Genomic DNA, 26,562 nt, shown 5'->3' with positions numbered 1-26,562 from the left:
TACCTAATTATCTGCTTACACCTAATGTCACTTACTGTTCCTTGCCTCTGGTAGGCGCCCTGTTGGGTGCCTCCTTCTCATTCCTACCCCTCACCTACCCCTCATGTCTACCCAGGTCACTTAGCTAGAAGCGGCAGGTGTGGGATTCGAAGCACAGTCCTGGCCAGGTCAGCACAGCAGACTGTTTCTGGGAAGGCCCACCCTCTTCACCCCACATCTGTTGCTTCAGGTGGCCCCATTCTCTGTCTGCATGTGAGAATCTTGACAGTAAGTGACTGGAATTGTTCAAGTGCAGGAAGTCAGTACAACTGGATGTCTCACAGTGGTTGATGGACTGATGGGAAACAGAAGTTGAGCTGATGAAGAACTACCCAGTGAGTAAACCCCTTAAACAGCAGTGCCACAATTCATGACCTCCCCGTAGGGGGCGTCATGGAGCCAGGATCACTTCTCTGTTTTAATTGTCATCTCTCCCTGGGAAGGACCCTCAGCTAGCATGCTGAGGAGGAACCAGGAGCCTGGAATTGCTACAGATTAAGTGATTGAAATGATCTCATTCTTCCACAAGTGAGAAATGAAACACAGCATTTCCTGGTAATGATGCCCTTCCTCAGTATCACCCATGCTAACACAGTCTGGGGCCACAGCGGCTCAGACAATACAGCATCCCCCTTGCCAGCACAGGGGCCCAAAGTCCATTCCCACATGAAAGCATCAGGTTGTTGGTGAGCAGTTGTAATCCCAGCGCTGGGGAGGCAGTTATAAGAGGGCCCATGGGGCTTGCTTCCAAGCCGATGAGAGACCCTGTCTCAAAGGAGGTGGATGGCACCTGTGAGATTACACCCACAGTTCTTCTCTGGCCCATACCTGCATGGATGTGTGCACACACATACTCACACACAGACACACTAAAAAAACCAAATGTGTGGGACAGGACGGTGTCTCAACAAGTTAAGGCTCTTGCTGACAAGCCTGAGGACCGAGTTTGATCTCGGAGATCCATTTGACAGAGGAGAGATCTACTGACACACACTTGAGCTCACAGACACATGAACACACATGTACACAAACATACAAGTCTAAATAAATGTAATGTACCATTTTAAAGCTGTGTAAATACACATACATGCGAGCCTTACAAACACAGTGACTATGAGCCCAGAACTTCATGTAATAGCCGAGGCCCAGTAGGTCCCCCAGTTCCACATGGGAATAAATGAAGAAAACACTTTACCCCGTGCCACAAATGTCAGCCCTATCTCTACCACCCATCCAGGCAAGTTATCTCTCTTCTCAGAGCCTCAGTTTCCTTACCTGAAAATTGGGGTGCCAGCATTTATCTTAGAATACTGTTGAGTGAGAAAACCACACTTGCCTCTCTCACCCTTGATTACAAAGAGAGAATATGAGCTATGGACAAGTGTGACACAGTGTCTGAAGTTTAAGCTTGTCTCCTGTGCACCCATATTTCTACTTAAAGAGGCTCTTGCTTAAATAATAGTGTGGCCAGAGCCCTGGAAGAATCATAAAAGACAAAACAGCTGACAGGATATCCAGACCTAAGGGGGACACTCTGTGCTTCAGTCTCCCTGAAAGTCAGTCTCCTCTCCGCCACCCCAACACAGATGGTGGGGGACACTGGCAGTTGACGCCAGAGACATCTGTAGCACTTTGATGCCTGCCTTTGTGGTTTGAGAAGCTCAGCCTGGGGCATGTGGGTGCTAAGCAATGTGATAGCCATTTTGAGAATGAGTCAGCCTGAAGATATTCTAGGAAGGGACTAAGTCTCCTAAAATAAAGAAAAGGTATGTGTGGGGGGGTGGGGGGCATGCTTACCTCTTCCAGGAAATTGTGTAACTATGAGAAGCATTAGGAAAAGAATTTCATTAGTTTCTTGATCCATGGAACTTGGTCCGTAGCGTTTATGTGCAAAGTACCCCCAATCTCACTCCGGGTCTGTGTGTTTGAACACTTGGTTCTTACCTTGGAGGTTTGGAACCTTTGGGGCCAGTGTAGCTGGCAGAGGTGTGTCACTGGGGCGGGCCTCTGGAGGTTTAGCCTAGCCTTGGCCCTAGGCTAGCTCTCTGCTTCCTGCCTGCTTTGTGTGAAGGAGTCTGTGCCATGTGCCTCTCAGTGAAGTCTGCTGTTCCTTCCCTGCTCACACAGGCTGAAACCACTAGGGGCAGTGGTGTCCTCCCTTACATTGACTCTGGCAGGTATTTTATCACAGGTATGAGAAAAGTCATACTTCCTACTGATCTTCATGGATGTCCCGATTTTTTAGGTTATGGTTGAGAACACACTGTTTTTTAAAAGTACTTTTTTTGCTAAGTGTAGTGACAGATACCTCTAGCCCCAGCACTCAGGACATAGAGATGGAAGACAAGTTCCAAGTCAGCCAGGGCTTTATAGAAAGACCCTGTCTCACAAAACAAAAACCAAACAAATGAAAAAGAATATTTTACCCAAGCTTAATTGCTTTTTTTAAATTCCATTCTCTTTCCGATTAAGAGAAAAAAAAAAAAAAAAAAGAGTACAGGTTACATGTGACCAAGGCTGGCCTGGAACTTTCAGTTAGTAAAGCAAGTCCTAATCTTTGCTTCTACTTCCCAAATGCTGGGGTTACAGCTGCATGCCACCATGCTCAGCTTTCAGATTCTCTGTGATCTGTTCTTTGTATGCCCATGAAGCTTGACCATGAAGGGCTAGAATGGAGTTGTCCCCTCTGGCTCCCTTGATTTAGCATGAACTATCAAGACTAGCATGGGACAGAGACAGCAAAGGGGCTGAATGTATGTTCCTAACACAGTGCCATCTATAGGCAACTGCTCCAAATGACATCTCACCGGGCCCTTGTTAGACAGCTGAAACAGTCATCTAGAAACGAACATAAGGGCAGAGTTGGCATGTATTCCGAGCAAACCGTGGAATGAATAAAACAGGAGACTGACTCAGTCACGAAATTACACTCAGTAGGAGACTGACACAGTCACGAAATTACACTCAGTAGGAGTCTTTTCCTTGAATGAAGCTTTGACCAAACAGAATTCTCATTGCACTTTCCCTTACGATGTCCATCCATTTCACAAGCAGCTTTGAAGGAAGAGGAACTAAGTATTTCACCTTGTCAGTTACAGTTCATAAAAAATAGGTTCTGTTTTTAGCTAAAAATGGTTATCCCACTACAACTTAAGTATAAAAAAGAATTCTTTAAAAACACCAGCAGCAGCAAAAAAAAAAATGTCAAACATTTATAAACAAAACTTTAGCAACAACCTTAGCCTAGGTAACAAATATCCACGCTCCTTGAAAGCATTAAATATATACAGGAGGGAGAGTTGGGGTCATCTTTTTCTTACTATCAAATATTTAGTATCTGAAACAATGTTACCAGGAGCAGACACAATTTGGTTTCATTGTAAAGCGCTTTGAACAAATGCATCAGGACTGTCATGTCGCTGCAGAGGGCAAGTTCTCCAAATGCTGTCTCCGAGCTGTGATCCTGGCACAGCGGGGGCATCTGGAAGACTGGAAACACTGTTTGTGAAAGCAAGCCCTGCACCCTGCAAGCAAGGGGATCAGTGGTCAGCAAATGCATTCCTTAATTTCTCATTCCATAATTTCTCATGGCGGGGGTGGGGGTCTGGGGGGTGGGAATCTGATTACCTGATTCCAGAACACAGGGTCTTACAGAAAAGAAAAAAAATCAACCATGCCAAAACTTAGGACTATCAGTTACTCAACTGCTCTTGACTACAAGGCCCAAGAACCTGGTAGATATATTTGATGTCACATACCTCTAGATCAGCCCGAGCACTAGGGGCAATTCCCCTAGTCTTAACTTGGGAGCTAATCGCTCTTTCTAGGTGGCATTGATTCTCTTGAAATGTCTCTAAATGGACAGAGCTGCCTCATCCAAAGCCATGGTCCTTTTTTGGCACCAGCCTGAATCCAGTGACTGACTGGTTGCTAAGGAGATTGAAGACCAGGTCACCTCTGTAAGTTGGAACAATGCTGCAATGCTATATCCCCTGCCACCCAGAGCTCTGTGAGATGGCCCAGGGCTTCTTGTAGCCCACCACTATTTAATATTTCCCCCTGTCCAGGTCTGCTACTCTCATATCCCCATCAGCTTGGAAATCCCAGGTTCAAATCTCTTTTTCTGGGGACCCTGACCTGCAAGATTACAGTATCCTATGAAGAGACCAGGTTCACATAAAAGATGAAGGTGGGGTTCCCCACCAAAATCCCTTCCATTTGACAGAAGTTAGAGAGCATGGGATTCCCTTAACAGTCTTATCTGTAAAGAGACAAATAACTGGGCGTAGGAGGTTGCTTAGCTGAAGTATTTTCCACACAAACATGAGGACCTGAGTCCAATCCCCCAGAGTCCACATACAAAGTTGGGTGCGGTGACACATGCCTGTAACTCAGTGTTGAAAGGCCAGAGATAGGAGGATCCCAGGAACTATGGGCCAGCCTAGTGTAATAGATGAGTTCTAGGCCAGTAAGAGACCCTGTCTCAAAAATAAAGATGGATTGTGCCTGAGGGATGACACACAAAGTTGATTTCTGGCTTCCACACACATGCACACATACTGCCTCCCCCCCCCCAAACACACACAAGAGCCAGTAACAAATGTTGCTTTGAGAGGCAAGCCATCTCTGTGCTGGTTTGAACAGGTTTGGCCCTGTTCAAACTCATGGGTTTGAATGCTTGGCCCATAGGGAGTGGCACTATTAGGAGATGTGGCCTTGTCAGAGTAGGTGTGGTCTTATTGGGGGAAGTATGTCACTGTGGGGCAGGCTTTGGGATCTCCTATGCTTAAGCTACACCCAGTGTGGCACACAGACTTCTTCTGCTGCCTGTGGATCAATATATAGAACTCTCAGCTTCTTCTCCAGCACCACACCTGCCTGCACGCTGCCTTGATTCCCACCATAATGGTAATAGACTAAACCTCTGAAACTGCACACCAGCCCCAATAAAATATTTTCCTTTATAAGAGTTGCTGTGGTCATGGTGTTTCTTCACAGCAGTAGAAACCCTAACTAAGACAGTCTCTGTAACAGCAGGTCCACTCTACCACTATGATTTAAAAACAGAGACAACCATTCAGTGTTGGGTGGAACTGTAATCTAATTAAAACTGGCAACAGGTCAACTGGAAGCGTCTATTCCATCCAACACCCCAAGAAATATCATTCTTTATTCCTATCCTGCAAAATATGCCTCGCTTTGGGCCCCATGCTGTACTGCCCCCAATCCACACTGCACTGCACGTTACAGAGATAACTGTACTTAAGGGACTGAGGCGTTATTCAATTGGAGTTAGCATTGTGATTTAGCTACTTTGCAATTAAATTAAGCAATTATGGAGCTGTTGTTATTAAAGTAAAGTACCTGAACATCTTCTGCAAGTCATGGTCTGGAATGGGAAGATGACAGTTGTGCTCTGACAAAACTCACAAATGAAGCCCTTCCCCTGGCACAGCTGCAAAAGAAGGCATTTAAGGTCACATGTTGACACTGCTGCTTGTGCTGGGAAAATTGGGTCACTATTTTCACAGAACTATAAAAAGCATCGATTTTTCAATGCCTATGAGTTTGGCCTTTAGAAGAATTGGATCAGAATAATAGCAACAACAGCAAAAACCACATTCCATAATAGCTGCCTCAGGGCAGAATGGGCTCCTACAGAGTATGGACATTCAAACTAAGAAGCTACAGGGTCCCATCTTGTATCCCAGCAAGGTGACTTTGGTTAGCTAATGCAGGGCTATGATTCAATGCTCTGCCTGTTCAGGGCCCTGAAAGTTAAATGTGGTCAAAAGTCAAGTGAGAAACCTCTTCCTCCCTAGATCCTGACACTAGGAAGGGAACCTGTCCCAGGTGAGCCCTCACCTCACAGCTGGCCACGTGGGCAAGGGAAGACTTCAGGATGTCCTTCAGCAAGGGGGCCAGCAGGCCTTTCTTGGTCCTGAGGAGGTCGTCCATGGAGAACAGATGGCAGTTATCAGTCAGATGGCTGGGAACCTGCCCAAACTCCTTCAGTACACTGCCAGAGAAGAAACAGTTTCTTGAGTCACCTACACTATTAAAAAGCTCTCTTGGGGCTGGAGCAATGACTCAGTCATTAAAATGCTTGCTTTGCAAGAAGAGGACCCGAGTCCAGATCCCAGAACCTACACAGAAAACTGGGCACTGCAGTTAATGCCTGTAATCCCAGTGTTGGGGAGGCAGATACGGGGGGATGCCCAGAGCTCACTGGAGCTTGTTACTTGGTATATGAGCTCTAGGCCAATTGAAAGACTCTGACTCAAGAAATAAGGGGAGAGCTATTGATGAGACACCCAGCATCAACTTCTGGCCTCCACATGCACACAAACACACATAAAAATCTCTATCCATAAATGCATGTCTCAACCTTTATTGGGTGTTTGCTTTTGATAATGTGTCTGTGTTGTAAATTTAACTATTATCCTATTGAACACCTAGTAGGTGTCTGTGTTATGTCTTATTTTAAATTTATATCTTAACTAAATTTCTTCCCATCTCTATAAGAATATCTCCAGGGTAAGCATTGAGAAGTAGTTTCAGGAAGCCATGATCTCACTCAGTGTGACATGCAGCCTGCCTCTATGTGAGGGGGATTTAGTAGGCCGTGGGAATCCTCACAGAAACACTACTCACAAGAGACAGAAGCAGCCTACCCCTTGGTGGGCAATAAAAAAAATTAATATGCACACACAGCCGAATGCTACTCAGTCTTCAAAGGAAAGGAATCCTGACACACGCTGCAACATGGATGGGCCGTGAGAAAGAATCCAGTGATAAAAAGACATGTATTCTATTATCCGCATACATGAGCTACTTAGAATGATCAAATTTATAGAGAAAGAAAGTGGGCTGCTAGGCCTGGGATGCACGAGAAAGGAGGAAATGGCAGAATGTTTACAAAGGTGGATTCTGCAAGAGGCGGAAGTTCTGTAGATGGACAGTGGTGGTGGCAACACCATGGAAACACCCTCAGTGTCCATGAACTGTCAGGCAAAGTGTGTGGGAAGATAAATCTCTGTTACATGTGTTCATCACAATCTATTGTGTTTTCTATATTTACATTCTATTTATACTCTAGCCACTGGCCAAGGGTACTTATTTTATCCTTGTCCTGGTCCTTTTTTTAAAAACAAAACAAAACAAAACACACACTCACTTTTGTTTGTTTCCTTCAGTGTTAGGGGTCAAGAATAAAAGTCCTAAGGATCTGGAGATGCTGGGGGAGCCAGGACAGGAAGCACATGCGAGGGAGGAGTGGAGAGTGTGTTCCAGTTGGGAATCGTACCTGCCAGCAAACCTGCAAGTCTTCAATAGCTTCTTGATATGAAACAGTTGCTCCTGGATGTCCTAAGGCAAGAAGCCAACCAGAGGGAATGAGATTGTGTGGCCACTGGCAGTGGGTGTGGCAAACCTTAAAGTTATTTGACATACTATGCCGGCAAACAAAATCAACTTTCAAGAAAATAGCCCCTTCAGCAAGGTCTCGTAACTGAATTCTTGAATCCGCAAGTCCTGAATGGACACAGGTTTGTAGAGCCTTGGAAAGAGCCCATACAGGCAAGAGACCCCGGGATCATTCACTCTACAGTCTGTCTGCCTTGCGGAGGGTCTGGAGACACTCTGAAACCAGAGTGGCATGCATTTCCTACCATGGGACATCTCTCTTCCTACCCTTGCTTCCTACTCTGAGAGGCATCAGCTCACCTTCACCCTATCCAGTTCCTTGGCTTTTGCATAGAGGCTGTGGTGCCCGCCTAGCAGGTTGAAGACAGGCTGGTGCCATATGCTGTCCAGTAGCCATTTAGAGAAATTGCTGACTTGGTACTTCCTAAAGTCCCACATCATCAGGATCCTGGCAGGGATACAGGACTCTGCAGCTGAGTGGCAGTTGTCACAGAAGTACTTCCCCAGATACTCACAGTACCGGAGCCGCTTCACAAACTCTGTAGAGGGCAGGAGAGTGAGACCATGTTTATGATGCTAGGAATCTGCCCTAGACCACCTCCCCACTCCTATGCAAGGTTCAGACTCAGATCACTGTTCACAGTGACAACACCAGATTCAACTGCCAGGCAGCATAGCCGTGACATTGACCTGAGGATTTCACTTGTGGCCATTTGTGACTTTGCTGTGATAAGATAGATGCCACAGAAACAGACCCCCCTCCCAAACACTCTTGGAAAATGGGTGCAGCAAACTGCAGTGCAGTGAGAACATTCCATGTAGAGCCTAGGAATCTGGAGGAGTGTGCAGATGCCACCTGCTACTGACAGGAACTCCAATGACAGTTCAGAATCTCTTAGGCTAACAGAATGTAGCACAGAGGTTTCAGGGATAGCTCACATATGACAAGCACATTCTAAAGCAGGATACACACAGTGTTAGGATGTAGCCTCAAAAAAGAGTTTCTTTATAAATCTAGTGGGGGGATCAGAGAGAGAGAGGACGGAGGGAGGGAGGGAGGAGGGAGGAGGGAGGGAGGGAGGGAGGGAGGGAGGGAGAGACAGACAGAGAGAGAGAGAGAGAAAGAGAGAGAGAGAGAGAGAGAAATACCTAGATCCAGAGAAAGCTAACAATGCACATCTCTGCAGCATGGGGAAAACTATTTGTTTCTTGCACTTTTGAATCTGCTAAAACAAACACGTGGTGCTTCTGAAATTTCTCTAATAAAATATGTTGATGCAGTGCTTGGGTTCTCCAACCTAATGGGAAGCAGGAAGGATGTTGGTCCTCCTGGCTCCTGGCTCGTCATGCCCCTTAGTGGGGCATGATGGCCTCCTAGTGAAAAACAGCACCACCTCCAGGAGTCCTTCACAACGCACTCACACCAGAAAGTCTCCTGTCTCACCCAAAGTAGTACACTGTCCAGCTCTGGGGATCTTCACTCTGTTATCACGTAACAAGCCAGCGGCGCAGGCCCCATACTTACTGGGCTGTATTGGAGTCCCACATCCAGCGCAAAAAAAATTCTGGGCCACTACGGCCATGTCCCTCCTGAGGACAGAAAATCGCAACTGTTACACATTTCAGTGCTGGTCTAGGCAGCATTGTTCATTGATAGAAATGCAGTTGACAATGTGGTGTGCTCCTTGGCTTGGGGTCCTTAATCCTGTCACTTTTTTCATTTTGAGAAAATTTTATATTTATCCAATATGGCCTTCTAGTTGAAACCTGTGGGCTTTCTAAAGCTAGGACTCTTTAAGTCTCAATTGTCCCCAAATTAGAAGTCAGTGTCACAAAGAACTCTTCCAGTATAGGGTCCTTGGGGTTTCCCACTGCCCATGAACAGAGGCCAGAGGTACACTAAAGACAGCCAAGGAGACATGACACAGTCTGACATGCTTGGAAAGGTCACATGAATAAATACAATATACATTAGAATAAGAGATGACACAAGGCAAAGTTATCAAATGTTCCTGCGAAGGGTGTTCTGGGAACAGCTGTAACCTGATTTCAACAGTGACCTAGAATTATGGGCAAAGTGGTAAATTTACATTTTTATTGCAGTTCAAAGTCAACAAAAGTTGCCAAGGTTAAAAAAAATACGTTAAATCTCCATCCATATGTCTTACAGAGGATTCTGGGAAATTTGAGAGAAAAGACATCCTGTGCAATGAAAGTGGCCTGTCCGCAGTGCCTTGAGGGCAAGTTCTGCCCAAGCAGTTGCAGCACACTTCTTGGGATCCACTAAGTCTGAGAGGAAAGATGTAGGCACAGATATGGTGCATGAGAGACCCCTGTGGAACACAGGGAACATTGCTCCATAGCCCTGAAGTTTTCATGAGAGACCAAGAGAACAGAAAAACTGCATGTGATTAAAACATGTTGCCAGTAACCTTTATCTGTAACCATTACTTACTCTCAGAACAAATTACAATTAAACTACTATGTACACACAGTTTGTATGGCCACATATACACACTCTATATAAGTTTGGTCCCTTTATAATTCTAGCTGTCTCAGAGCATCTGTGATTTTATTGAATAGAGATTTTACTATGTCCTGCTACATTTCTCAACTATGGGCTATCTCCTTGAGATTAAATTCTTCTTTTAAAACTTTTATGCATTCCTTGTTCTTTTAGTTGCCCACTAGCTCGTCTGGAAAATCGAATGGTCTCATCACATTAAATCATTGCATTTGATTTTTGTTTCTGTATTAGCTACTTAAAATCCTCTTTGGGCCTATTTAATCTACAAGTGTGATGGAATGTTCGTAACTGGGGAGGGAGAGTTATACTTTTAACTTGTGCATCCTTATGAATCCTGCCTTCTCCTGAAAAACTCACAGCAGAGTGCTAAAACTAAGGCAGAAACCATCTCCTTTGTCCCTAACACATTGTTTTTTCTGTATCTGCTTCCATAGGAATCAGGTGGGACCCATCACATGTTCCAAGTAGAACCTGGGATTCCTGACAGCACCCCACACTTACCTGACTGGAGTGTGAACACTAAGTATGATTTGAAATCCAGGGGGCACCCAGTCTTCAGCCCCTGGGACCCTAGACTTAGGCATGACTTCCTGTGTTGCATCCACACTGGAGTTAAAGTCTTCTCCAGCACACTCTTCATTCTCAACCTGCGTGGCACATGGGGTAACCTCAGCAATCACATTTCAGGGGGGTTAATTGAAAAGACTCTTAAGTGTGTTTCCCATTCAAATTTACTGTCAGAAATTGGAACTGGTTTTAGCTGATCTAAAGGACTTGGCACAGGTCCTCTACATTCCAGATGAGCCCCTCCCCTCCCTTTGTTGTTGTTGTTGATTGTGTGTGTGGTGCCTGTGCAGGCCAGAGGAGGGCGTCAGATCCCCTGGAGCTGTAGGGCAGTTGTGAGCTGCCTGTTGTAGGTGCTGGGAACTCGACACGTTGAAGAACAGCAGCATTCTTCACCACTGAGCCTGAGCCGGCCTGCTTTAGTATTTTTAGCTCATTTGTTTCCAGACTTCCCATGTGGTGAAAGGACTCTAACCAGGGATGCTCCCTCATGACCAAAGCAGCCTCCAGTGACTAAAGCAACAGCCAGTCAGAGCTTTGCCATGGTCTTGTGGCAGAACCTAGCTTACAAAGCTCAACAGCTCACTGTAAAATCTTACATTTTCCTATTGTCATTTAAAACCCAGACTCCTCCAATCTAGAAATTTCCACAATTTGGCCATTATCATTCAAGCCTGTTCCCATGACTCCCACCCTGCCCCCGCTGTCTACCACACCTAAGTGTCTCTGCTCGCCATTTGTGTTCCAATGGCCTTTGCTAAGAACACTTCCCCACAGGGTCTAGTGGCCCCAGCACCACCTGGCTAACACCTGAGTCAGATCAAAGCTCTCCAGCCAGCTTTCTTAAGTTCCTCTGATAGAATTAGATGCCCTCCCACCCTGGCCCTTCCAGAGGGTTGTGCTTTTGTTTGTTTTGTTTTGTTTTTTCACTTGCTACCAGCAGGGGATTTCGTGTTCTTTGAGAACAGTATATCCTGCAAGCAAAGCCTTGTGTGTTTTCGTGTCTGTGAGTGACACCTGCTTCATCACTGATCTGTCCTGCCCACTGCCCTGCTAAGGTCTGTCCAGTATTTTAAAATAAGACTAATAAGAAGCAGAAATGAGAGCAACACCTCAGAATACTTGGGAGGATGGCAACATTTTAGTAAGCCTGTAATCCCAGCGCTAGGGAAGCCGGAATAAGAGGGCTCTATAAATTAGAGACTCGCCTGGGCTACACAGAACAGTAACACCATGGCGTGAACTGGTAAGTACATTCTCTGGTGTTTAATGGGTGCTGAGAGTCCTTTTGAGACCTCCAGGACACCTATAAAGCATACGAGGAAACATAAATATTTGAATAGAGCAGGCCCAGTGAGAAATTAAGAACGCCTCATTCCACATCTACTGGCTTCCATACTTACTCTTGAGCTGGCTGCTGTCAGGGTGACTGGCAGCTGAGAATTGACTTCCAACAGCACCTGGCTCTTCCAGAACCCTCGGAACAACTCTCTGGCTAACAGCCCAGCAGGACTGAATTCTGGCTCACAAGTCACACTGAAACATGAGAGAAAGAAAAGCTGAACAACTGTGCACAAGGAATACAGTCAGGTGGAAAAGAGCACTAGATTTAAAGTCAGAAAACCAGAGTTCAAATCTATCTTCTGATGTTAAACAGCATGATGAGACTGACCCATTCTTTAATCTCAGCCCTGGGGTGACAGAGGCAGGGGGATCTCTGAGAGCTCAAGTCCAGTCTAGTCTACCTAGCAAGTTCCAAGACAGCTGTAGCTACTTAGTGAGACCCTGTCAAAGGGGTGGAGGCACTGTGACATCCTTTTATAAGCCTTAGTTTCCATGTCTATAAAACAGGGTTACAAATAAATTCACAGGGGCTGGAGAGATAGCTCAGCAGTTAAGAGCACTTATTGCTCTTACAGAGAACCCGGATTCGGTCCCAACACCTACATGGTAGCGCACAACCATCCATAACTCCAGTTCCAGGGTGTCAAAGTCCCTCTTCTGATGTCCATGGGCATGTGGCATGCACATGGTGCACATACATACATGCAGGTAAAACATTCATAAAATAAATAATTTAAGTTTTTTTTTAAATAAATGCACAAATACATATGTAAAACTTTCCTAGCCTCCCTGTGTGGTTAGATGAAGACATATATGTTGCAGAATATTTGCACATTGTGTGACTATGTGTTGCTGTGATTGGTGTAATGAAAAGCTGAATGACCAATAGCTAGGCAGGAGAGGATAGGTGGGACTTCCAGGCAGAGAGGGGAAGTCAGAGGGATAAATTTAGCCATGCAGGAGACACAAGGGAGATACAGAAGAGGTTGGGCATACAGCACAGAGTAGAGGTAACCGAGCCATGCGGCATAATGTGGATTAATTAAAGTAGGTTAATTTAAGTTAAAAGAGCTAGCTAGAAAAACAGCCTAAGCTAAGGCCAAGCTTTCATAATTACTAACAAGTCTCTGTGTCGTTACTTGTGGGCTGGCAGTCTCAACGAGAAAGCTTACTACACATATACAAATAGCCTTTCCCACATTATAACACCCAGTGACTTTGGGGGTGCTGTGCTTTGAATATGGGCAGTATCCTCCAAAGTTCCAGATGCTAAGGGGGTGGCTCCCATGGAGATGATTGATGCTTAGGGAGGTGGAACTTAGCAGGAGGTCTGTAGCAGGGCAGTAACTACAAAGGATGGTGGGAACATTCCCTCTTACCCTTGATCCTGACATGATATTCCCAAGACACACTGACATCACTGTCAATGACACTATCATGCCTTTGAGTTTGCAAAGACAAATAAGTCTTCTCTCTGTAAGTTAGCTGTCTCAGGTATTTTATCATAGCGAACAAAGCTGCTATTGTGGAGGTGGCCAACTGACTTGTAGGTGACAGGCCTGTCTTAGTTTCTTTTCCTGTTGCTGAGATAAAATGATAAAAGTAACCTAAGGGGCAAAACATCCATGTACACACACGCACACACGCACACAGGCACACACACACACACAAAATAAGCCTCAGAAAAAATTAACTTAAAGGAGAATTTATTTTATTTTTTAATTCTTTTTTTTGTTTGTTTGTTTTTTGTTTTCTGAGACAGGGTTTCTCTGTGTAAACCTGGCTGTCCTGGAACTCACTCTGTATACTCTGCTGGCCTTGAATTCACCATGATCCATCTGCCTTTGCTTCCCAAGTTCTGGTGTTCACCACCATGGCCTGGCTAAATTTTTGATATTATGATTATAAGACTACTCCCTTCCCTTTCTTCCTTCCACCACTAACTTACCAAAACAGCATAATCCCTAACAACAATCTATAACCATTTGTCCTAAAAAGTATAGTCTTTGCTTCTTGTCAGGAAAGCTTCTCTTTGCAATAGACAGAGACCACTACAGAAAACTACAGCCAATCAGAATGCAGACTTGTGGTGCCCAATCTCAATGGATACATCTACAAAGACTCCCACACCTAAGGCTCAGGAAGAAGGGGCTGGAAAATTGATAGAGCCAGAGGACCAGGTTGCTTTCTGTTAGACTGTCAAGAAGGATTTATTTTAGCTCAATCTTCAAGGGACAATCCACCATGGTAGAGAAGTCAAGGCATTGGGACCTTAAGGTGGCTCGTTACACTACACAAGCAATCAGAAGAGAGCAATGAATACATGCATGCTAGTGCCCAGCTCTTTCCTCACTCATATGGTTCAGGTTGCCCTGCCTGTAGGATGGTCCCACCCGTAATTAACATGGTCTTCCCACATCAATTAACATAGTCAAGATAATCTCCACAGGCATACTGGGGGGCCCTACTCTTGGCTGATTCTGGATTCTGTAAAGCTGACAATTAACACAAGCCATCATGGATCACCGTTTGTGGCTAACCTGGCCACAATATCCAGTGTCAGTGTCACAATATACATGGTGACTCCAAAGAAACCCCCGGGGGACAATGTGTATAAGCACAGGAAGACGTGTACCTCTTTAAAGAGTTGCAGGGGCGTCTGCTGCTTTCTGTGATGTCATTACATTCCCCAAGTTCTGTGGGAAAATGAAAGAAAGGATGATAGGGCCTTTTAGCCTGTCTCACTCAGTTAATATTATAAGAATACAATCAAAAAGGTCCCTGGATTCAGGGAAGCTGCAGTGGCTAATCAACTACGGACATCAGTGTGAGACTCCAGATAACCACCAGAGATGAGATGTTTACATCAACTTCATCAAAACCCCATAGCAGATCTAATGAATATCTGCATTTTTGTTCAGCTCTTACAAGTGAGATGAGCAATTACCAAGATGCTAGAGACAAGGAAACAGTTTCTCCGTCTCTTCATCCTGGGAGAGCTTTCCTCAAGCATCCCTGTGTGGTATGTGAGGGAGTTGGAAGCAAGGAGGCTCTAAATCTCACCTAATGTAACGAATTCATCCAAGTCATGTTTGCAGGCCTCTCTCGCCACAGGAGAGTAAGAAAGTTTCTCCGTCATTGGGCTGACCTGGAGCACACCACAACCTGAAGAAAGAAGGAAGACAGATTTCATCACCAGGAAGTGAGACAGAAGCTAGAGAGATGGGTCAGTCAGCAAAGCATCTGTGCAAGCACGAGGACCTGAGTTCAACTCCCAGAACTACAGAAAAAAACTGACCATGGTAGCTTGAGTTTATAATCCCAGCGATGGGAAGGAGTAGGGGTGGGGTTGGCAGGTGGATTTTGGGAGGTGAGCTAAGCAGAGAGTTCTGGGCCAAGTGATAGAATTTACCTAAAAATAAAACAAAACAAAAAACCAAGGGGACATTTCCTGACACCCAAAATTGTCCTTTGACTACCTCTACGTACCATTACATACACGTTTAAACACATATGCATGAATACCACAAGAAGCAAGCAGCTCAAGAGTAGAACACCTGCAGGGCAGTGGTAGCAATCACTTTTAATCCCAGCACTCCACAGGCAGAGGCAGGCAGATCTTTGAGTTTAAGGCCAGCCTGGTCTACAGAGGAGTTCCAGGCTACCCAAGGGTATGCAGAGAAAACTTATCTCAAAAAACAAAAACAAAACAACCAAAAATAAGAGTAGAACACCCACCAGGCATGCACAAGGCCCTGAGTTCAATCACAGTATTGCAAGAAAAAAATGGCATCAGGCGTGGTGATAGCCACCTACAGTGTCAGTGCTTGGGAGGTAAAGGCTGGCGAAGTGCGCCTTCAAACCAGTCTGGTATACAGTAAGACACTTTTGAGAGAAGAAGAGGAGAACAGTGAGGAAGAGCGGGGAGGAGAGGAGAAGGAAGAGGAAGAAGAAGATGACGAGGAAGGGGAAACGAACAGCATATGTCCCAGACGACAGAAAGTGGGTGGGTGGCAGAGCTAAAGCTGCAGCTTCGAGGATTAAAAACAGCAGGAAGCTAGTTTAGGGTCTCTCATTCACTGTAATTAGGTGGAATAGGATGATGCAATCTGCCTACTTTTAGATATGTTTGAAAATTCCCCAGTATAATACAAAGTTTAAAATAAAACTAACAAAGGCAAAATAAAACTAAAAAAGCAAACCTGGCCATGAAATACATATTACGAGACACATAATTATACTGTGTTGAGTCATGTCCCTCCAAAGTTCGTGTCCACCTAGAACACGTAAATGTGACCTTATTTGGCAATAGAATCTATACAGACAGAAGGGCAAGTCAAGCCATACTCTCCCGTCCCCAGAAGGGGTTGTGAAGAATTGTTAGATGAATGGTGTAGACATGTTAAGTTAGAGGTTAACTATGCCCACGTGGAAGCTAAAGATATGACTGTACAGGAAACAGAGAAAATGGGGTATCTTAAGCCATACAGGAAGAGTGTTAAGTCAGAGGATCTGGGGAGCCATCAATTGGGCAAGTTAAACAGGTATAGAGAGATACTTGAAAGAGAAGCTCAGGGCTGAAAGCACAGGTCTCTCAGAGGTGTCCACCAAAAGGAAGCAACTGATGGAGACAAAATCTGCCCAAAGGTAGATATGGGGGATGGGGCTGAAGACAGGGCTTGCTTTAAGAAATGGATGCAAAGTGTCAAAGCTAACATTCATTGCCAGCTTTGGTGACCTTTCCTCCAGAAGGAACTCCCTGGGTTCCCAGCTGTCCTTGACTAGTGACTGGGCTGGACTCTCACCTCTGCAAGGTATTATTCCTCTTGCCTCCTTGGCCCTAGCTCTGCATTTCTTCTCTAGGGAAAGACAGTGTGGTAGTTTGAATGTAATCGGCTCCCATAACCTCACAGGGAGTGACACTATTAGGAGGTATAACCTTGTTGTAGTAGGTGTGGCCTTATTGGAGGAAGTGTGTCATTGTAGGGGTGGTGGGCTTTGAGATCTCCTATGTTCAAGATACCACCCAGTGTCACAGTCCATTTCCTGTTGCCTTCTGATCAAGATATAGCCAGCACCATGTCTGTCTGACATGATGATAATGGACTAAACCTCTGAAACTATAAACCAGCCACCCCATTAAATGTTTCCTTATAAAAGTTGCCATGGTCATGGTATCTCTTCACAGCAATAGAAACACTAAGACACAGTGTGTCCTACTACCACTGAGTCCCATCACCAAGCACATGACAGGTTCATTGTTTGTTAAATGAAAGAGGGCCACTAGGCAAGGAAAAAATGTGGAAGGAAAGCTAGGAGAATGCTATGTGATAGAAAATGAAGGAAGACAGAAGACAACAGCAACCATGAAAAGGCAGAATGAAATCCAATGAAAAACAAAACAGGAAATGCAGCATTGGCCAAAGGGTGGTGTATGAGCACCAATCGTAAGGTCATTCACACATGCTTAACTTTTCATACCGCAAAATGACATCACCAACACAGCACACACCAAAGACCCTCAAAATTGACTCACTGAAAATAACACATACACACACACACACACACACACACACACACACACACACACACACACCTCAAAATGTTGTAAGTTAGTTTCAGATTTTGAATTGTCACATTCCTGGCTAATCTGAGGTGTATGTGGCCAATGGACCGTGGGTTCATCACATCTTCAAAGGAGTGAAAAATGTCCCACCTTCAGGACTGGACAGAGGACAGACAGCGGGCCTGGAGATCACAACACTCAGCATCCAAGCCTTTGCCCGACTTGCCTTCATAGCCACTGTCTGAAGAAGTGGAGGACCCTGGCTCTTGCTGTGCGAGGGTATAAAAGGCCACTTCATCATGAGTCGGATCATTCCCATGAGACCCGCTGACTTCCTCTGTGCCCCAGATCTCTGGATGCTGTTGACTCAGGAGGTTGCATTTCATATTCTCCATTGCTGAGATAATCATGTCTGCAGCATAAAAGTGAACATTTTCCTGCCGGGAGAGAAAAAAAGTCAGTTCAAATAGGAGCATAATCAACTTTCCTTTGGAGTGTGGATCAGATTTCAAAACTGGGGAAGTGCCATTTGAGCGACTCGAATGTAGATACGCTAAACTGTTGATTTAACTAAATTACAACGACAAAACCCACACCCAGAGACACAGATATACCAAACTGAACTAATTCACTTCCAGGACTAGAGATTGAACTTAACATCACATATGCTAGGCAGTCAGTCTACTGCTACTGAGCTTCATGCCCAGCCACCAAGTTTAATTTCTTTTGCTAGAACATCCTCAGTAGGTGGGGCCCAGTATCTGACATAGTTCATCAGTCATGGGCAACTGAGCATGGTACTGGAAAACTTCTGGCAGCCTCCATCAAACACTGAAAAGAACCCTTTGGCTGGGCCTCAATGGGGTGGTTTCCACACTCACATCTGAGAGACACTACCAAAAGTGGTTGAAAAGATCCACTCACCTCTTCCATGTCAACGGGCAGCATGAACATCTCAGGTGGGAAGAAATCCCACGAATGGTTTCTTCTGCTGCTCCGAGCAGCACCTGTCAACACAGTGAGTCATTAAAAATGGAGAAAGGAGGGTCTAGGGCATGGATTGGTCAATAAAGTGCTGGCTATGCCAGCTTGAGGACCCAAGTTCAGTCTCCTTTCGTACTGAGCTTGCAATCTCAGTGCAGGAGAGGTGGAGACAGGAGTATCCTTGAGCATGATAGCCAGCTAGATTAGACAAATTAGTGAGCTGCTGCTTCAGTGAGAGACTCTGTCTCCAAAAGAAGGGCAGATGGAGAATGAGAGACTACACCTGACATTGGCCTCTGGCCTCCACATACATACTCACGCAGGTGAACACACAACACACACACACACACACACACACACACACACACACACACACACAGGAAAAAATGGTGAATACAAACTCAAAGGTTATCTAAGCAAACAAAGCCAGTTGTAGAGTACAAGTCTTCAATACCATTAAGACAAAAAGCACATTCTGGAAAGATGTGGGTGACAGAAGAGGAAATAGCCTTCTGATTACAAGGCCTGTAGACACAGCCTTACTGTCAATCCTTTTTACAGGAACAGTGGAGTGACTGCACGGTATCTGCAGAAAACCACCGAAAAGGATGGGTCAGTGGAGCCAAGATGGCGGGAAGGTGAACAGGTCATGGGAAATAGCCATGAGAGTTCGGAAGGTGGCCTGAAGAGTTACAGGATCACTTCCCCAGCTCTTGCGCAATTGGCCCCAAAGTTCCTATTACCTACCCAAAGTCATCTGAAAACAAATAGTCCTCCAGCCAAGCCCCACATCTTCTGCACTGTGTCATCCATCCTTGCATCTTCACCCACTCCTTACTGGCAATGGGCACCGAAGGGAGTACTTCCTATCACAGAACTGCTAACTGCAGCCTTGGAAGGAAGTAAAATTTCATGACAGCCCACGTGGCTGAGGTTTCCTGACCAGCTAAATTAAAATAAGATTCTACAAACATCCTGGGGGCTGTGGGTTCTCAAAGTCAGACAAACACTGGCGGTGTCACCCTGATGCCTCTGGATGCAGGTAGGATGTAAAGGGCTAGTCACCATCTCTACCACTGTAACTAGAAGGCCGCTATTGATAAAAGAAACTAAATTGCTGCTTTGTCTTAAAACAAAAACAGGAAGTTGGCAGGGTTTGGCCCCTACGTCAGAGGTGCAGACTTGAGTGTAGAGGGAAAAGCAAGATCCGGAACAATGGTGCCCAGCCCCATTAAGCCTTCATCACAAATTCCCTCATGCCTTGAGTTGGGATTATTACCTGTTGCAGCATAAGGAGATACAGAATACAAGGGTATTTTGTAAGTATGTAGGTCCTGCTCAAACAATAGGGTCTAGGAGATTGTGTCTACAGCCTCAGGAAATGCTTCCTCAGCTGCCATTAGAGATGTGGGTGTCCTCAGAAAACCCCTGTCACAGGATGTCTGTCTCTTCTACTGCTCACACTAAAGGAAGAGACAGCCCGGTCACTTCCAGGCTCATGTTTCCTAATTACATTGAATGACTATCTTCACCAAGCTCAAGAGAGTCTTGTCAGATATAAAGGCTCACACCCGTGATCTCGGCACTCAGAATTAGAAGTGAGAGCACTGTCACCAATCTAAGACCAGCCTGGGCTACAGAGTGAGAGCCTGTCTCAAAAACAGAACAAATAGAACACCTCAAAACACTGGACAGCTTTTAAAGGTACTGGCAAGGATTGCTGGGAAACCCTGCCTTTGGACAAAAGGGGCCTCAGTACTTGTCTTTGCTTTGGGGTTCATTTTATCCCATTGTTTTTCTAGGAGGAAGACAAAGCTGGGAAAGTAATGCTAACTTGAAGAACCACTTCTTGTACAAAGCTATGACACATGGCTTTTGGCCTCAAAGGTCATCATCAGTCAGTGGCTGCTTGTAACTTGTTACCATGATGGTTTATGTGGGGAAAGGCTTCCTCCCGGAGGCAACGTAACAGCAAACTCATGTCTCACTTAACAACCTCTACATCTGCAAGCAGCTCTCTACCCTGAGAACTGACCACCAGGGCGGTCAAGAGAAAGAAAGAGGAGGCCTCTTTTGAGAGGCATTTTGCTCAAATTTGATTGTCTCAAAGTTACGCTTTGATAGACAGTAAGAAGCAAATACACATATTAGGGGGAGAGCAGGCAGGTGACAGCTCTTGAAGTTATTCTGCAGCAAACAACAACAGCAGAATGCTTTGCAAACTATTTGAAGCAAGGCTCTAAGCTCATAATGAACCCTTCACCATAAACTAAGGACAACCAGCTGAACCTTGCCGGTTACTTTGTGTGGACTAATTCATCCAGTTTTCTTTTCTTTTCCTTTCCTTTCTTTTCCTTCTCCTTTCTTTCTTTCTTTCTTTCTTTCTTTCTTTCTTTCTTTCTTTCTTCCTTTCTTTCTTTCTGAGACTGGGTTTCTCTGTGGCTTTGGAGGCTGTCCTGAAACTAGCTTTTGTAGACCAGGCTGGTCTCAAACTCACAGAGATTCCCCTGCCTCTGCCTCCCAAGTGCTGAGATTAAAGGTGTGCGCCACCATCCCCTGGCAATCCAGGAGTTTTCAATTTAAAGAATATGTACAGCCCTTGTTTTCACACCAATGGGTTTTAGATAGTCTTTGAGGGGAATACTGTGGCTCCTGTTTTCAAATTTGCTCTTTTCTCAGTTGTCTGTGCCAGAACTAGAACGGGTGAGGTGTGTCCATCACCCGAAGGAGCACTACTATATAGTGAATTCCTTTCAAGTCTCAAATGCCTTCCACACCCACAGTGGGTTGTGTGTTCCTAATGTCCTCCCTGCAGACAAGCTAATAAGCCCAAAGATTGCTTCTGGAACTGCACGCCCTGCAGACAAAGCCTTGAGTGTTTTTACACCTGTCATCTAGGAGTGACACCTGCTTCACCACTGACCCTCCCTGATAAGGTCTGGGCCTAGCACTTTAACCATGCTGCACTAAAATGATGACCCTGTCTGTCCCTCAGCAGAAGGAAGAGATGATATCCAATCCACCTGTTGTGACCATCACAGAGTGTGGGCTGTGGTGACACTAAATGAGCTCACACATTGGCTTCTGGTCAAAGTAGAAGGCCACGAACTTCATTTCTCATGGCAAAGATGATAGGCAGACTTTTGAGCTAAGCCCAGACAAACATGTGGATGAAGAAGAATAAAGGAAGTCACCAGATAGGGTTACCGTCATCTGCAGAAGCTGTCAAGTGAGTAGACTCAAAACGGGCACTGTCCTCCTTAGGGGATAGGGAAGTGGCCACAGTCTTGGGGTTTCTGAGCAGAGATTTGTGCTGAGGCTGAACCTCTTGCTCTTCTGTAGCCAGGGAAAAGTCACCATTCTTTCCCACAGGGCCATGAGCAGAGCTGCTGCAGTTGACATCCACAGTCCTCTCAGACAATGTCGTCTCAGCTAGGGAGTCCCTGTGGGACAACAGTGAAAGGCCCGAGGGAGACAGAGTGTCCACTACCAAGTGTTTCCCACTCTTCTGCACTGTTGGTCTCTGTGGGCATAAGTCTTGTAGGGGCTGCTCCACACACACTGGGTTGATCCAGGAAGCTTTGTGTCTCAGGAGCCTCACATCTAACTGGCAAGGAGGGTGGTCGGTGTCCAGGAGCCGGGGCAAACCATCAGCAACTTCACAGGCACAGCTGATCCCTCCACAGGGGTCCACAGGAGAATCGTGCCTGTCTGTGCTTCCAGGTGTGGAATGAATGTGCTCAACACATAGCTCTTCAGTGGCTGCTGTACCACCTGGCATGGTCCCTGACTTCATTACATGGCCAGCTGGAGGTCTGAAGAGTTTATCTGCAAGGAGCAAGAATCATCCCAGATAAATAAGAGTTCAGTTGTATTTTGGGTTATATGTTATTGCCAATAAGTAAAAAAACAAACAAACAAAACAAAACAATAAAAAACACCCCAAACAAATCATTTTCCTATATACCTCACATTAACTTCTCATTTTCAAGCTAAAAATAAATGGTTAAGTCAGACAAACAAACAAACAAATGAACAAAAACAGCAGTGAGCCTAGAGAGTTTGATATAGGGATAAGAATCATTTTTGCAAGTGTGAACTTCATTGAAGAAGCCACAAAGATCAACTAATAATGCAAAATGTCAATATGCCAAAGGTATTATAAAATCACCTGTCAAATCAAAGATGGAAATGCCACGTAAAAGTAAAGATACTTTTATATCACTTTATTTGGAGTTAGTTCTAGCCTTATAGCATGGCAAGGAAGCATTAAAACAAAAGAAGACAGCCACCAAGACCCTGGTACCATGCAGCTTGAGTCAACTTGAATATTCATGGCATCTATAGGAATTCAGTATTAATTTCTAATATTTCTAAATGATGCTGTGAATCTAGAATTCATCTTTAAAATGGTTCTGTCTGATTTTTGGCTGTAGTGAATGTGATGATGACTAAAAAGTTGATCTTCACAGTGAGGAGCCCATTGGCAGGTTCTCTCCAGGCCCAGCAAACATTTCTTTTTACTGTCCACTTTTAAGAGCAAGGTGGTCCAGCCTTCACACATACGCAGTCCATCGGACACGCTTAGCTCAAATGAAGAGTACCACTGCACATGGGATTATCTGTATGTCTTTGTGACCAAATCCCTGAGAGAAAAGCATCTTAAGGATTTACTTGGCTCATGTCTTCGAAGGTTCAGTCCTTGGTCATACAACTCATGTTACTGGGTATAGTGGCCCAGTACGGCATGGCTATGGGAGTGTGTGGCAAAGTCAGAAGAGGCCTGAGTAAGACATGTCCTTCTCAGCATACCTTCAATGACTTGCTTTCAACTGCACCCCCCATATTCCCATAGTCTACTCAAATGTTGAATCCATCTGTGGGTTAACCCACAGATTATGTCAGAATTCTCATGACTGAATCCCCTCTGAAGACTGTCACAGACACACTGGAGGTTTGCTCTGTTCAATCCAGTCAACAAGCAAGGGTATCACATACGAGTGTAACTGAATATGACAATTCAAGGTTAACTCCAGAGTGTTAAATATAATCACACTGTGTGGATCTGACTCCCACATGCACGTTTCTATCCAATGTCCCCTCAACTCCAGGCAAGTTTATCATATTACCTACTTGACATTTTCCAGGTGAACCTCAACTTAATGCACCTAAATCACACTCTAAAGCCCTTTCCCCAAATCTGCTCCTCCCCTACTTTCCCCATCCCAAGAAGCACATTGCTCAGTTTCCTGGACCTAAGATTTAGACGCCGTGTGTGGCCCTATGCTTTCCTAGCTCTCCATATTCAATCCATTAGCAAGTCTAGAGCCAGCATGTTCATCTAAGCCACTGTTTTCTCCCACTTGGACACCTGCCTATGACTTCACAGTTGAGAGTGGCTCCCTTCCTTCTGCCCTTCCCCATCCACAACCCCAGGCATGCAGAGAAACCCTTTATAAACCTAAACTGGCATCTTATTCCCTTAATCAAACCCAATAGTTTCACATCAAATCAAGAATAAAATCCACACTCCTTACCTTGTCCTTAAGGCCTGACGTGACCCGGAAGACCTCTCCTTTATTTTTCTCAGCCTCTGCCAGCCCCAACAGCACAAGGAGCTCTTGGACCCTCAATTTTCACCTCCCTGAGGGAGCAGTTCACCTTCTGCTTGCAATGTTCTTCCCCCAAGTGAATGCAGCCTGGTCCTCTCTTGTCATGCTTGCCTTAGTTTTGAATGACTTCCTCAAGGAAGTCTTTCCTAACTAAAGGCAGTTCCCTGGTCTCCCCCTAGTCTGTCACTCTGTTCAGTTTTTGTCACAGAAACATCACTTCCTGATTCTTTGCCAGCTCCTTTTAATGAGTCTCCCTCTGTCCCCAACAATAAGCTCCATGACAACAAGGGTTTTGTCTGTTGTCTGCCATGTCATAGCCCCTGTGCCTTCAGCTGCATGTAAGAGATTAATAGATGAAATAACAACAACAACAAAAAACTGGAAATAAGAAGGCAAGAGATAAACGCCTTCTTTGGTAGATGTGGCTGTTCAGTTACTGGGACATAATTATTTTAACAAAAGTAGAAATAAATATATGCCCCCTAAAGATAGTAAATTTTTCTCTCTCAATGTAGACATTGATAAGATAAAAATTCAAATATGCCAAGAGAAACTACATATGGAAATTGTCCTTAAAAGTCTTTAGATTTCTTCAATTTGAAGGCCTTGTTTTTTTTTTGTTTTTTGTTTTTTTGTTTATTTGTTTGTTTTTTCGAGACAGGGTTTCTCTGTGAAGCCTGTCCTGGCTTTGGAGCCTATCCTGGCACTTGCTCTGGAGACCAGGCTGGCCTTGAACTCACAGAGATACACCTGCCTCTGCCTTCTGAGTGCTGGGATTAAAGGCGTGAGCCACCAATGCCTGGCTTGAAGGCCCTGTATTCTAGGTCACATATTTTGAAGTGATGTAGTGTGTGTGTGTGTGTGTGTGTGTGCTTGTGCACCTATATCTACTTCTGTGGACCTCCTGAAAAGTTTTCAGGAGTCCCAAATCACCACTGAGAGACTATCACAGGATGAAAACATCTGTAATAACCACCAGAGCCACTACCCCCAAGTGATCCATCTCCCTTCTTCTTGGCTCAAATCCCACCCTAAGCTCCAATTTCTCTTTGTCACACAGCTTGTCTTGCCCAGTAACTTTGGATTTCATTTACAAAATGAAATAATAACTAGGTTTCTATAAAGGCCCCAAACACGGAACTCCAGAATAAAAAATGAAGAGTTCCCATCACTCAATGCTCCATGAACCCTTCTTTAGTCCCATAGAGGACTGACTGCCTGCTGTCCATTCTGTTCCTCCCATGCCTTTTGCAATGAATGATCCCACCTATGTCAGATTCAAAGATTTGTTTTGTCTTTGTTTTCCAAACCCACACATCAGATCTGTCTTAGTTACTGTTCTGTTGTTGTGAAGAGACACCATGACCAACACAACTCTTATCAAAGAACACACTTAACTGGGGCCTTGTTTATAGTTCCAAAGGGTTAGGCCATGACCATCATGGCAGAAGCAGACAGGCATGGTTCTGGAGCAGTGGATGAGAGCTTTACATTCAGATCCAAAAGACAGTAGGGGTGGGGGGTGGGGGTGGGCCTGGTGCTGGTGTGGGTTTGAAAACGCAAAGTCCAGTCCCAGTGATACACCTCCTCCAATAAGACTTTACCTCCTAATCTTCCCCAAACAGTTCAATCACTGGGGACCAAGCATTCAAAGATATGAGCCCATTCTCATTCAAACAGTTTCATAGTGGACATGTTCTGTAATTTACCCTATTCTCTTTTAACACTGTAACTTAAAGTTTATTTCACGTACTTCTTAATTTCTTTGTTTTATGTCTTTACTTTTATTATATGAATGTTTTGTCTGTATGTATATCTGTTCACCATGTGTATGTCTGGTCCCTATGGAGGGTATCAGATCCCCTGGAACAGGAGTTACAAGCAGCTGTGACGCACCGTGTGGGAACTGGGAATTGAAACCCTGCCTTCTACAAGAATAGCCAGGGCTCTTAACTGCTGAGCCATCTCTCCAGCCCCTTGTTTTAATTTCTTATCACTTTGGTGCTACAGTTTACAGAGCCAGACCCCACAGATAAATATATATTTCCAGCTTTTCGTGACTATGACATGGACATCAGTGAGCAACTTTGTTCATCATATTTTTGCTGGCTTCCCTGTACTTGTCCGTTTCTCTTACTAGCTCCAATCTTATTTTCAGCCACAGTTCAAAATGGCCCTATTATTCCCTAGAGGATAGGGCGATGTCAGTAAGCCAAGCTTTACTCACTTAATTCTCTACACATTACATTTGTTTATGTGGTTAGGGAAGAGCTAATTGTGGAAATGAAAATACATGGAAAATGAACAGTTTCAAATGGTAAAGTTACCCAATGGTTTTGTTTAACTTTAAATAGGGTCTCACTAAGTAAGTGCCTAGATTGACCTTGAACTCTTGATACTCCTTCTTCGGCTTCCCCAGAACTGGGATTGCAGGTGTGTGCACCATTATCAAGTTGTGATGTTTTCTATAAACCGACACAAGTTGGAAGTTAAGCCCTACT

General features: G+C 44.8%; 1 protein-coding gene across 1 annotated transcript; it reads right to left on the bottom strand.

Annotated features, from left to right (window-relative positions):
- Nucleotides 1-3,395: 3,395 nt before the first annotated feature.
- Nucleotides 3,396-22,263, bottom strand: Rubcnl (rubicon like autophagy enhancer). The gene is made up of 13 exons (XM_035453337.1): nucleotides 21,657-22,263; nucleotides 18,390-18,472; nucleotides 17,692-17,902; nucleotides 14,963-15,064; nucleotides 14,535-14,595; nucleotides 11,959-12,091; nucleotides 10,493-10,638; nucleotides 8,990-9,054; nucleotides 7,765-8,003; nucleotides 7,346-7,407; nucleotides 5,905-6,058; nucleotides 5,404-5,494; nucleotides 3,396-3,563 (listed from the first exon to the last, which is right to left on the bottom strand). The coding sequence occupies exons 1-13, from the start codon at nucleotides 22,243-22,245 to the stop codon at nucleotides 3,451-3,453; spliced, it is 2,049 nt and encodes a 682-aa protein (XP_035309228.1). The 5' UTR covers nucleotides 22,246-22,263; the 3' UTR covers nucleotides 3,396-3,450.
- Between the last annotated feature and the right edge of the window lie 4,299 nt (nucleotides 22,264-26,562).

Source organism: Cricetulus griseus (genome assembly GCF_003668045.3).
Source record: "Cricetulus griseus strain 17A/GY chromosome 1 unlocalized genomic scaffold, alternate assembly CriGri-PICRH-1.0 chr1_1, whole genome shotgun sequence".
Lineage (NCBI taxonomy): Eukaryota > Metazoa > Chordata > Mammalia > Rodentia > Cricetidae > Cricetulus > Cricetulus griseus.
The sequence above is the reverse complement of the archived record's forward strand: the minus strand, read 5'-3'. Positions and strand labels throughout refer to the sequence as shown.